Genomic DNA, 12,561 nt, shown 5'->3' with positions numbered 1-12,561 from the left:
AGATTTGTGGTCACCACTTTGGTTTAGGGGAGGGGAACTGAATGAAGGAGGTCAGAGGTGCCAACTGCTGTAACCAGATGAGTAGGACACACAGTGTGACAAAGGTGATCAGCACTGCTGTGTGTTTTACACAAAGGTTGTTAACAGAGTAAAACCTGGGGGTTCTCATCACAGGGAAAAATATTTTTTTCTGTTTCTTCAACTTTGTGTTTGCATGAGATGGTGAGTAGTCGTTATTTCTTGATGCATGTAAGTCAGGTCATTATACTGCACACCTTCAGTGTCCTCAGTGCACCTGTCAGTGTCTTCATGAAACTGGAAGGAAAAGAACAGTTGAGCTCATTAGAAGCTTAGAAACAATGCCTCTGAATTCCCTGGTTCCAGAGGCGCCTGGGCATCAGGTCTGTTCTCCTGTCGCAGGCGGAGCACTCTGCTCCTGCTCACAGAAGGACAGGTCCGGAGAGCGGGTCCCGAAGCAGAGTGACACGTTACCGACTGAGAACCGAGGCCAGAGCCCAGGTGTCAGTGGTTTTTGGTGAGGATGTCTAAGTGAAGACATCTGGTAGAAAGTGCCTTGTAAGGATGGATTGTTTTTGACTTGAGACTCTCTCTTGTAAGGAACTCGCGACGACAACTTCCCAGCTTCCTCCCGCAGTACCCGATACCAGACAGGCTTAAAAAGTGTGTGGAACAGAAAATCGACATCCTGACCTTCCAGCCGCTGCTTGCGGAGGTAAGGAACGTGTCTTATGCAAGGCACTTATTCTTCTCCACACTCAAGCTGTTTTCTGACAAGCTCAGGATGAACCCTTGTCGAGTTCAGAGGTCACGTGGGCTGGTCTTCACCCCGGGAGCTGGGAGTGTCAGAATATTGAGCATGGAGACCATCGCTGGGTCCCTCTGGAGACATCCGTCCTCACAGTATTATGGACTTACATGCACCAGGGCTCTGGGAATGCCCTCTCCCCACCTGGCCTTTCTCCTATGTGGCTGAGCCTCAGCAGCTCTCCACTCCTGCCGGAGCTCTGAGCGCTAGGAAGGCCTGTAGCCACGCAGAGCAGCGGGGAGGGCAGGGTGCTGCCCCCCAACCCCGACCCTCGGGCATCCCCTGCCAGGACGGCCCCTCCTCACCTTCCCAGTGCTGTGTGTGCTCGGGCTTCCTCATGCCTGCTGGAGGAGGCCTGCTCCCAACCTGTCTGCTGTGACGGGTGGAGAAGGGCTGGGAGGCCGAGGGCAGGGCAGTGCCGAGTGAGCCCCGGCAGGGCTGGAGCCTGCATGTGTGCAAGGGGAGCAGAGATGTCGGCCTCGCTGGCAGGGAGGAGGGGAGCGCGGCCCTGTCTCCAGGAGGTGTCTTCCCAAGAACCTGGGGGTCTGTCGGCTGAGGAGAGGGTGAACGGAGTGAGGACTGCCCTGTGTTGATTAGGGGCAAGAGGGGAGGAGAGGCTGCACCGGCCTTGTGTCAAAGGAGAGCTTGAGCCAATGGATATGTGGCAGCTAGGAGCACGCCTGACACTGAGGCAGACTGACGGACAGCATCTGTCTGCTGGGCCCTGTGTCCTCCTGCAGTGAGGATGCCACAAGGGCACGAGCAGCAGACAGCACCCGAGGCTGGCGGACCACAAGCAAGGAACAGCACCCACGGGCGAGGCCGTGGGTGGCTGCCGTGATGCCTGTCGGCCTGAGCTGAGGAGCAGCAAACCAGCCCTCAAGTAACTCAGAGCAAACCTGGGGCTGAGAAGCGGATCCCAGGGCGGTACTCGTACAGCATCCGGGACTGTCCTGTGGGCATCCTGTGACCTGGCCTGGGCGCCAGAACACGACCTCCTCGGGAGTGCGGTTCCCAGGAGAAAGTGGCTCCTCCAGCAGTGGTAACAGAACCCAAATAGCGCACCTGTCACTCAGCACTTCTGCGCCCTGTAACCTCCCCCCGAGGTGTGGCCCCTCCCTGCCCTGTCTGGGAGGGGCCCTCTGGGCCAGGAGGCGCTGCTTTCCTTCTCAGCGTTATTCTTTTGTATGACGTCGGTACTTTCCCCTATCTCCTTTTAGGGTTTTCACTAGTTTTAAGGCATTTAATTCACAGTGTGCCTTGCTGTACGTTCTTCACGTTTCTTGGCTTGGGTTCTTGGCTTATTGGATAACCTGAACCTGCAGTTCTCAGATTTCCAGGTTCTTGGCCATTCTGTCTTCACGTGTTCCTTCTGCCCTGCTCTCCAGGCTCCTGTGACGGGCGCGTGCGGCCAAATGAGCTAGCCCAGGCTGCCGGCTGCTGCCTTCACTTCTCCCCTCTTGGCTGCACTCTGGGTGGTTGCCGCGCTGTCCCCACGTTCACTGATGTTCCTCTGCAGCACGTGACCCCTCTAGACGCTGCGGTCATTGCCTCCACAAGCTCAGTGAGGGTCTTTTACGTCTTCTGTATCTCTACTTAATGGGCTTCCCTGGGGCTCAGATGGTAAAGAATCCACCTGCAATGCAGGAGGAGAATACAGGAAACTCAGGTTTGATCCCTGGGTGCGGAAGAGCCCCTGCAGAAGGGAATGGCAACCCACTCCAGTATCCTTGCCTGGAACATCCCATGGACAGAGATGCCTAGTGGGCTACAGTCCATGGGGTTGCATAGAGTAGGACATGACTGAGTGACTAACATTTTCACTTTAACTTCTCTACTTAATATGCTTCGTCTTGCCCCAACTTTCTTTTCACTTCCGTTTTTTCCCTCCACTTTTTGAACGTGTATAGTTAAATATATAAAGCATATAAATATGTAAAAGAACTGTGTTATGTTTTTGTGTACTGATTCTGTCCCAGGGTTGGTTGGTTGGTTGGTTGTTTTCCTTTTGGGCCTTTTGTTTTGTATTGGAGTTGAGCTGATCAGCGGTGCTGTGATGCTCCAGACGAACAGCGAAGGGACTCGGCCGCGCGTATCATGGATCCAGGCTCCCCCAGATGCCCTCCCGTGCTCGGCGTCGAGCAGAGTCCCTGCGCTCTACCCCAGGTCCTTGTTGGTTATCCACTTACAGCAGTGTGTACATGGCCCTCCCAAGCTCTCTAACTATCCCTTCCCCCCATCCTTCCCCCTGGTAACCATAAGTTCCTTCTCTAAGTCTGTCGGTCTCTTTCCGATTTGTAAATAAGTTCATTTGTATCCTTTCTTTTTAGATTCTGCATATAGGGGCTATTTCTCCTTCTCTGGCTTACTCCCAGGGGTCATTTTTATTGTTCTGTGGATAGGTTTTTCTCCTTGATACAGATTGTGGCTTGTGCTTATTTCCATGCCTGGTCATCTTTGTTTGGATGCTAAACAAACATTCTGCATTCTACTTTGTTGGTACTTCTGTTCCTGGAAGTAGCTTTGAACTTTGTTCTGGGATGCAGTTGGGTTAGCTGGGAGCGGTTGGGTATTTTTCAGCCTGCATTTAAAGCCTCATTAGACCAGAGTGGTTTTTACTTAGGGCTGATCCCTTCTGAGTCCTGCACCCAGTGCCCCTGTATCTCAGGCCTTTCTGTTTAGGCTAGGGGGCCCGCAGCACCTCAGCCCTGTGTGAGCTCTGGGAATTGTTCTTTGCAACCCAGTGGCTCTCAGCGCGAACTTTCCCCCAAGAGACACTTTTGGTTGTCACTACTGAGCGTGCCTGCAGCCTCCAGTGGGTGGAGGCCAGAGATGCTACTCACTGCCGTGCCCTGCACAGCTCAGCCCTGCCGCACAGGCGGCCACCCTGGTGTCAGCCGTGCGGAGGCTGAGGAGCCCCTCCCTGCTCCCGCCCCACGCGTCTGCCGCGCCTGACATAGCTTCTCACGCTCATGTCCTCACGGCTCCTGGGAAGCTCCAGACCACTGGGCTGCACCTTTTCCCTGGCATTCGGCCTCCTGGGACCCGCAGCCCCACCCCCTCAGCACAGAGACTGCGAGGCTGCCTGGGCTCACGCTGTGCTGAGCCTGGCAGCTCTGTCTGGGTAGCAGCTGGGCGGTTGTGGGGCTCACTCAGATGGCTCCCTGTCTCAAGGCCGCCACCCTGCCCTTGCCTGGTCATCAGCGTTTGAAGGCTGGTTAGTCAATTCCTTTGGCTTCCTGACTTGGATATGAGTGGAGTGTTGCTTTGGTCTCACTAACAGGCTGCCTTGTTTTCCAGCTTTTAAACATGTCAAACTACAAGGAGAAGTTTTCAACTTTGCTCTGGCTGGAGGAGATTCATGCAGAAATAGAACTGAAGGAGTATAATATGAGTGGGGTCACCTTGAAAAGAAACGGGGATCTGCTAGTTCTGGAGGTCCCAGGACTGGCCGAAAGCAGGCCTTCTCTGTACGCAGGTGGGTTTGCTGCGCCTCGCGTTCTCCTCGGTGGGCCGGCAGGCGCTGGCGCGGCCACGGGATAGAGCGTTCCAGCCGGCAGCGCTGCCGGCACACGCGCCGCCATGCTGTGGGCGTCTCTCTCAGCACATGGATGCGATTTTAAGCCATTGACCCCTTAATGTTTTTTCGCTTATTCCACTTCTTCAGAGTGTTTTATCTTACAGTGTAGCAGCAAAGTTTATTGAGTTTGTAGTTTTACATGTGGTAATGTGTTTTTTAACTAGGTGATAAACTGATTTTAAAAACCCAAGAGTACAACGGACACGTGATTGAATACATCGGCTACGTGATTGAGGTGAGAGGCCGCTGCTAGTCAGTCCATGTGGGGTTGGCCCAGCAGACCGCTCTCAGAGGTGACCCACCTGCCTCGGGGGCGGGGGAGGGGGCCCCTGGGTGTTGACGGCATTTTAGAAAATCAGGGATCAAGTGAATATTTAAGTAAGTGTGATGCATGAAGAGAATTTTGTAACTGAAGAAATCCTATCACTTTCAGCCATGAACAGCGTGCTTACCTGTTACCACGTGGATATCAGGGTATCACATAGGTATCACATGGAAGGCTTGCATTTACTCAGATTTGAGTGTTCTGAATGTGTCCCAGAGGGTAGACTGGTCCTGCCTCTAGGGGCCACCCTGTGGACTAAATCCTCAGCAAAAGCAGGGCCAGAGTTGTCAGGGGTGAGACCCCCATGGCCCTACCCCCAGGCTGGTTGGGGGAACGACCAGCACCACAAGCTGGAGAGTCCAGAGCTGAAGCTGCAAGTGCCCGCCTCAGGGTGTGAGGGCGCCCCTGCTGATCCTCCTGCAGGACCGTCCATGGAGCCGCCGCTCCTGAGTGCTGGGCTGCCAGGTGAAGCTAGGGCTGTCTTGGGTCTCAGTCCATTGCTTCACTCAGTTCTCTGGAACTCCTTGGCCGGTGCCATGGCCTGGGTACCTTGAAGACACCAAGGCCCTCGAGGGCCCGCAGATGGTGTGGCAGGTGGCACGGTGCTTCTGGGAGCCTCCTTGGGCTGCGCTGGCACCGGCCTCCCCGCCGGCCGCCGCCTCAGAGGGCCTGCCTGCCTGGGGGAGCGCGCGGAGCACTTCCCTCTTCTCCCGGACTCTAGCTCTCTAAGCACACCCTATTGTGTTCCCTTGTTATCCTGTGCTTGCTTATCTTGGTCTTGCCAGGTTTTTTTGTTTCATGGCTTTTGAAGTTTCTGTGAACGACAGCGTCAGTACCTGATGTCCTGGGGGCCTCGATCTGCTGATGTCTGTGCAGGTCGACCCTCTCTGTTTGTGGTTTGATTCTTTGTCGGCTTGGTGGTCTTTGATTACAGATTTATTTCCATTTGTCTTAACCTGTGGGAAAACTGGGGACCTGGTGCCTGCGTTTGCTTCTGTCAAGAGCAGGGGCACAGTTAGCCTCATGTCACAGCCCCCAGCTCTTGGGAGAGACCCCGCTGCCTGCTGCTCCTGTCCTCTCAGCTCCTCCTCAGCTCGGGGTTTTCCATCCTGCTCATCTCGGATTGTTACGCAGGATCTAGCTGTGGCTGGAGGGTCCCTAAATTGTTCCCTGTCCCACTGGAAGGGGGTTTCGGAATGCTGTCCATGAGGCACTTTTGTGGTCAGCACACCCTGCGGTTAGTGCTCACTCACTTGTCTGCTTTGGAGGTGGCGGCCTGTCTCCAGCATGCGCTGTCTGAGCCCTAAGGAGAGTGCGCTGGGGGAGGAGTCAGCGGGTGTGCTAGCGGGGCTGGCGGGCAGCGGCACGCTGACGGAGTCTTTTCAGTATTTTTCCACACATTTGAGATACCAGATTTTAGCTCTGATCTATAGGATGGATTTTGATGTTGAGTTGTGACTATGGGTAGAGGATTGTCTAAAGCAAACATAAAGATGAGAAGTAAAATATTTTTCTTTTTAGATTCATGAAGAAGATGTAACTCTTAAACTTAATCCAGAATTTGAACAAGCATATAACTTTGAACCTATGGATGTGGAATTTACATACAACAGGTAATGCTTCAGGGACTCTCCCTGCTGGGGGGGGCTTCTCCGCCTCGCTCGGCCCCTTGACGCCTCAGTGGCCGCACGGGTGCTGCAGCTGGTGCTCCCGCCCCTCTGTGTGCTCGGTGCACGTTTGTAACAGACCAAGCTGCAAACATTTGCACGCCCGTTCCTTCTTGGACCTGAAGGGAGAATCCACACACTCGGTCACCACCGCCACTGCTCCCTCTCACCCCTCGTCACGTGTCACCAGCCACCTCTTCCCTTCCTCCACCAAGCCCCCCACCGTTAGCCGGGATTTTGTGTTTCTCTTCACTTTTTAAAAGAATAGTCTGTGTCTGTGCACATGCGCACGCGCACGCACGCACACAGGAAGGTGTGTGTGTTGGCTGTAGCTGCTCTGCACTCGCAGCCTGTGGTCTCTGGAGCTGTGTGTGCACCGACGTGAGGTTCACATGCCGGGTCCTCGGCACGCTTGTGCCCCGTGTTCTGCCCCGTCTGTGTGCCGGTTGCGCTGCTGTGGACGCCCACCCCCTCCTCATGCACACACACTCCCGCAGGCTTCCTTGGCTGCACACTTAGGATGGGGGTCGCAGTTGGGGCTGTTCATGCTCCAGTGCTGCACGCGGTGCGAGGAGCGACCCCCAAGGTCACCCTCCCGAAACCTGGTTTCGGGAAACATCTGAATTGGTGCCAGCCTTGTAGGTGTTTGCTGTTTCCTCTATGGTCGTGAGGTGTGTTTCTCTGATGATGTCTGAGGTTAGCGATCTCCCTGTTTGTTGGCCGTAAAGTTCTTTCATCTGTGAAATGCTTGCTCATGTCTTTCATTGAGTAATTTGATTTTTATTATTTGTCAGAGTTCTCGCTGTATTCTTTATATAGACCTTTCTTAGATTCATGCACTACAGATAACTTCTGTGAGTTTGTTACTTGATTTCTCACTTCTTAAAGTATCTTTTGAGTAACAAAAGGTGGTAGTTTTTATAGTGAAATGTACCTGAGCTTTTGTACATTAGTGCGTTTCGTGTCTGGTCTTCCCTGGTGGCTCAGTTGTAAAGAATCTACCTGCAAATGGAGAAGATGCAGTTTTGATCCTTGGGTCGGGAAGATCCCCTGGAGGAGAGAATGGCAACCCACTCCAGTATTGTTGCCTGGGAGATTTCATGGGCAGAGAAGCCTGGCAGGCTGCAGTCCATGGGGTCACAGAGTCAGACAAGACTGTGTGACTGAGCACGCACACATGCTTTTCACATCTGAGGTAAGAGCGCTAGGTGTTTGGAATGCAGCCAGATGGAAACGTCTTGAGGCTGAATGGATGGTGCAGATGTGGAGTCGGCCTCTTGAGGGGTGTTTGCCTGTAAAAGCAGAAAAGACAGGACAAAGAGGCCAGTGAGTGAGGAGGCGCCCAGGGTCCAGGGCCCTCCCTTGTTTGTGTGCTGACCAGGAGCACGAGTGACTGGTGGGGACGCGGCTCTGCACGCCGTCTGGAGGCCATGGTCCCTGGGGCAGGGGCACCTCCTCCTCGCTGCTGAGCTGGCACCGCAGGCAGGGTGCTGGTGAGTGGCGGCATCTGAGGGCTTGTTGCTCTGAAACAGGAGGCCTGACGCTCACAGAGGAAGGAGAGGATGTGGATCTGAGTGAGGGGGCGGGCTGGGGGGAGGGAAGAGGCAACATAGCTGCAGCTGGTGTAAGAGGAAGCCGACTGAGGGACACTGATGGGAGGGTGGGTGGGGGCGCTGTCGGATCTGAGCCCAGGAGAGAGAAGGAGCAGGAAGCGGCTCAGAACCCTGGGCGGCTTCTTGACTCAGCATCGTCCGGGTGGGGCGCGAAGGGGGCTGGGCGCCGCCATAGGTGAGTGAGAAAGCCCAGGGGCACTTCTCTGCAGAGAGGTTCTGCTCGCCCCAGATAAGTTTTTGTTTCCTTCTTTTTGTTGTTCTTTTCCCCCCTTTTTTATTCTTTTATCTATTTTCTTTTGGTTTATTTCTTCTTCTTTTTCTCCCAGATAATTTTTTGATGGTTTACATTAAGTTACTGCCCCAAAGAAGAGCAATGTCAAAGAATGTTCAAACTACTGTACAGTTGCACTCATTTCACAAAATCCTTCAAGCTAGGCTTCAGCAGTATATGAACCGACAACTTCCAAGATGTACAAGCTGGGTTTCAGAGAGGCAAAGGAAACAGAGATCAAATTGCAGATATTCGTTGGATCCTGGAGAAAGCAAGGGAGTTGAAGAAAACATCTGTTTCTTCGACTACACTAAAACCTTTGACTCTGTGGATTATAACAAACTGTGGAATATTCCTAAAGAGATGGGAATACCAGACTACCTTACCTGTCTCCTGAGAAACCTCTGTGCAGGTCAAAAAGCAACAGTTAGAACCAGACATGGAACAATGGACTAGTTCAAAATTGGGAAAGGAGTACGTCAAGGCTATATATTGTCACCCTGCTTTATTTAACTTGTATGAAGAGTACGTCATACAGAATGCAGGACTGGAAGAATCACAAGCTGGAATCAAGACTGCTAGCAGAAACCTTAGATATGCCGATGATACCACTCTAATGGCAGAGAATAAAGAGAAACTAAAGAGTCTCTTGATGACTGTGAAGGAGGAGAGTGAAAAAAATGGCTTGAAACTCAATATTCAAAAAACTAAGATTGTGGCGTCCTGTCCCATCACTTCATGGCAAGTTCAGTTCAGTTCAGTCCCTCATTCGTGTCTGACTCTGCGACTCCATGGTCTGCAGCACACCAGGCCTCCCTGTCCATCACCAACTCCCAGAGCTTGCTCAAACTCATGTCCTTCAAGTCAGTGATGCCATCCAACCATCTCATCCTCTGTCATCCCCTTCTCCTCCTGCCTTCAATCTTTCCCAGCATCAGGGTCTTTTCCAGTGAGCCAGTTCTTCACATCAGGTGGCCAAAGTATTGGAGCTTCAGCCTCAGCATCAGTCCTTCCAATTAATATTCAGGACTGATTTCCTTTGGGATTCACTGGTTTGATCTCCTTGCAGTCCAAGGGACTCTCAAGAGTCTTCTCCAACACACAGTTCAAAAGCATTAATTCTTTGGTGCTCAGCTTTCTTTATAGTCCCAACTCTCACATCCATACATGACCACTGGAAAAACCATAGCTTTGACTAGACAGACTTGTCGGCAGAGTTAACATCTCTGCTTTTTAATATGCTGTCTATGTTGGTCATAACTTTCCTTCCAAGGAGCAAGCATCTTTTAATTTCATGGCTACAGTCACCATCTGCAGTGATTTTGGAGCCCAAGAAAATAGTCTGTCACTGTTTCCATTGTTTCACCATCTATTTGCCATGAAGTGATGCCACGATCTTAGTTTTCTGAATGTTGAGTTTTAAGCCAACTTTTTCACTCTCTTTCACTTTCATCAAGAGGCCTTATAGTTCCTCTTTGCTTTCTGCCATAAGGGTAGTGTCATCTGTATATCTGAGGTGATTGATATTTCTCCCAGCAATCTTGATTCCTCCAGCTTGGGTTTCATCCAGCCCAGCATTTCTCATGATGTACTCTGCAGGTAAGTTAAACAAGCAGAGTGACAATATACAGCCTTGATGTACTCCTTTCCCTATTTTGAACCAGTCTGTTGTTCCATGTCCAGTTCTAACTGTTGCTTCTTGACCTGCATACAGATTTCTCAGGAGGCAGGTAAGGTCCAGAAAGAATGGAGAGATGGAGCCAGAGCAAAAACAAAGCCCAGTTTTGGATGTGACTGGTGATGGAAGTAAAGTCTGATGCTCTAAAGAACAGTATTGCATAGGAACCTGGAATGTTAGATCCATGAATCAAGGTAAATTGGAAGTGGTCAAACAGGAGATGGCAAGAGTGAACATTGACATTTTAGGAATCAGTGAACTAAAAAGAATTGGAATGGGCTAATTTAACACAGATGACCATTATATGTACTACTGTGGGCAGGAATCCCTTAGAAGAAATGGAGTAGCCATCATAGTCAACAAAAGAGTCCGAAATGCAGTACTTAGGTGCAGTCTCAAAAACAACAAAAGGATCTGTGTTCATTTCCAAGGCAAACCATTCATTATCACAGTAATCCAAGTCTATGCCCCAACCACTAATGCTGAAGAAGCTGAAGTTGAACAGTTCTATGAAGACCTACAAGACTTTCTAGGACTAACACCCCCCAAAAAATGTGCTTTTCATCATAGGTGACTGGAATGCAAAAGTAGGAAGTCAAGAGATACTTGGAGTAACAGGCAAGTTTGGCCTTGGAGTACAAAATGAAGCAGGGCAAAGGCTAACAGAGTTTTGCCAAGAGAATGCACTGGTCATAGCAAACACCCTTTTCCAGTAACACAAGAGAAGACTCTACACATGGACATCACCAGATGATCAATACCGAAATCAGATTGATTATATTCTTTGCAGCCAAAGATGGAGAAACTTTGTATAGTCAGCAAAAACAAGACCAGGAGCTGACTGTGGCTCAGATCATGAACTCCTTATTGCCAACTTCAGACTGAAATTGAAGAAAGTAGGGAAAACCACTAGGCAATTCAGGTATGACCTAAATCAAATCCCTTACGATTATACACTGGAGGTGAGAAATAGATTCAAGGGATTAGATCTGATACAGTGCCTGAAGAACTAGGGATGGAGGTTCGTGACATTGTACAGGAGGACGCAGGGATCAAGACCATCCCCAAGAAAAAGAAATGCAGAAAGGCAAAGTGGTTGTCTGAGGAGGCCTTACAAATAGCTGTGAAAAGAAGAGAAGCTAAAGGCAAACGAGAAAAGGAAAGATATACCCATCTGAATGCAGAGTTCCAAAGAATAGCCAGGAGAGATAAGACAGCCTTCCTCAAATGATCACTGCACAGAAATACAGGAAAACAATGGAATGGGAAAGACTAGAGATCCCTTCAAGAAAATGAGAGATACCAAGGGAACATTTCATGCAAAGATGGGATCAATAAAGGACAGAAATGGTATGGACCTAACAGAAGCAGAAGATACTAAGAAGAGGTAGCAAGAATACACCCAAGAACTATACAAAAAAGATCTTCATGACCCAGGTTAACTACGATGGTGTGATCACTCACCTAGAGCCAGACATCCTGGAAAGTGATGTCAGTGGGCCTTAGGAAGCATCACTATGAACAAAGCTAGTGGAGGTGATGGAATTCCAGTTGAGCTATTTCGCATCCTAAAAGATGATGCTGTGAAAGTGCTGCACTCAATATGCAAGCAAATTTGGAAAACTCAGCAGTGGCCACAGGACTGGAAAAGGTCCGTTTTCATTCTGATTGGAAAGAAAGGCAATGGCAAAGAAGGTTCAAACTATTGCACAGTTGCACTCATCTCACGTGCTAGCAAAGTAATGCTCAGTATTCTCCCAGTGAGGTTTCAACGGTACATGAACTGAGAACTTCCAGATGTTCAAGCTGGATTTAGAAAAGGCAGAGGAACCAGAGATCAACTTGCCAACATCTGTTGGATCATGGAAAAAGCAAGAGAGTTCCAGAAAAGCATCTACTTCTGCTTTATTTACCACGCCAAAGCCTTTGACTGCGTGGATCACAAAAACTGTGGAAAATTCTTAAAGAGGTGGGAATACCAGACCACCTTTCCTGTCTCCTGAGAAATCTGTATGCAGGTCAGGAAGCAACAGTTAGAACTGGACGTGGAACAACAGACTGGTTCCAAATAGGAAAAGGAGTACATCAAGGCTGTATATTGTCACCCTGCTTATTTAACTTATATGCAGAGTACATCATGAGAAACGCTGGACTGGAAGAAGCACGAGCTGGAATCAAGATTGCCAGGAGAAATATCAATAATCTCAGATACGCAGATCACACTACCCTTATGGCAGAAAGCAAAGAGGAACTGAAGAGCCTCTTGATGAAAGTGAAAGAGGAGAGTGAAAAAGTTGGCTTAAATCTCAACATTCAGAAAACGATGATCATGGCATCCATTCCCATCACTTCATGGCAAATAGATGGGGAAACGGTGGAAACAGTGTCAGATTTTAGGACAGGGAAGCCTGGCATGCTGCAGTCCATGGGTTTGCAAGGAGTTGGACATAACTTAGCGACTGAACAACAGCAACTAATTAAGTTACTCAAAATCAGATCATTTCACACTTCAGAAAATCTGTATTTCCTACTTGTTTTGAAAAATGAGAGGATGGACGACACGGCAGTGCAGCAGGTGAGACAGAACCAGGAGGCCAGGCC

The 12,561-nt window shown here is 50.2% G+C and overlaps 1 protein-coding gene across 1 annotated transcript in view; it reads left to right on the top strand.

Annotated features, from left to right (window-relative positions):
- The window catches only part of MOV10L1 (Mov10 like RISC complex RNA helicase 1), a 62,738-nt gene that overhangs the window by 28,135 nt on the left and 22,042 nt on the right, over positions 1 to 12,561 (top strand). Inside the window, exons 10-13 of the mRNA XM_025282636.3 lie at positions 619 to 733; positions 4,127 to 4,304; positions 4,571 to 4,641; positions 6,253 to 6,344. Coding sequence (XP_025138421.3) covers positions 619 to 733; positions 4,127 to 4,304; positions 4,571 to 4,641; positions 6,253 to 6,344 — 456 coding nt within the window. The remainder of the gene's footprint in view (positions 1 to 618; positions 734 to 4,126; positions 4,305 to 4,570; positions 4,642 to 6,252; positions 6,345 to 12,561) is intronic.

The sequence above is a fragment of the Bubalus bubalis genome, chromosome 4 (assembly GCF_019923935.1).
Source record: "Bubalus bubalis isolate 160015118507 breed Murrah chromosome 4, NDDB_SH_1, whole genome shotgun sequence".
Lineage (NCBI taxonomy): Eukaryota > Metazoa > Chordata > Mammalia > Artiodactyla > Bovidae > Bubalus > Bubalus bubalis.
This window is presented reverse-complemented; position numbering and strand designations above follow the sequence as displayed.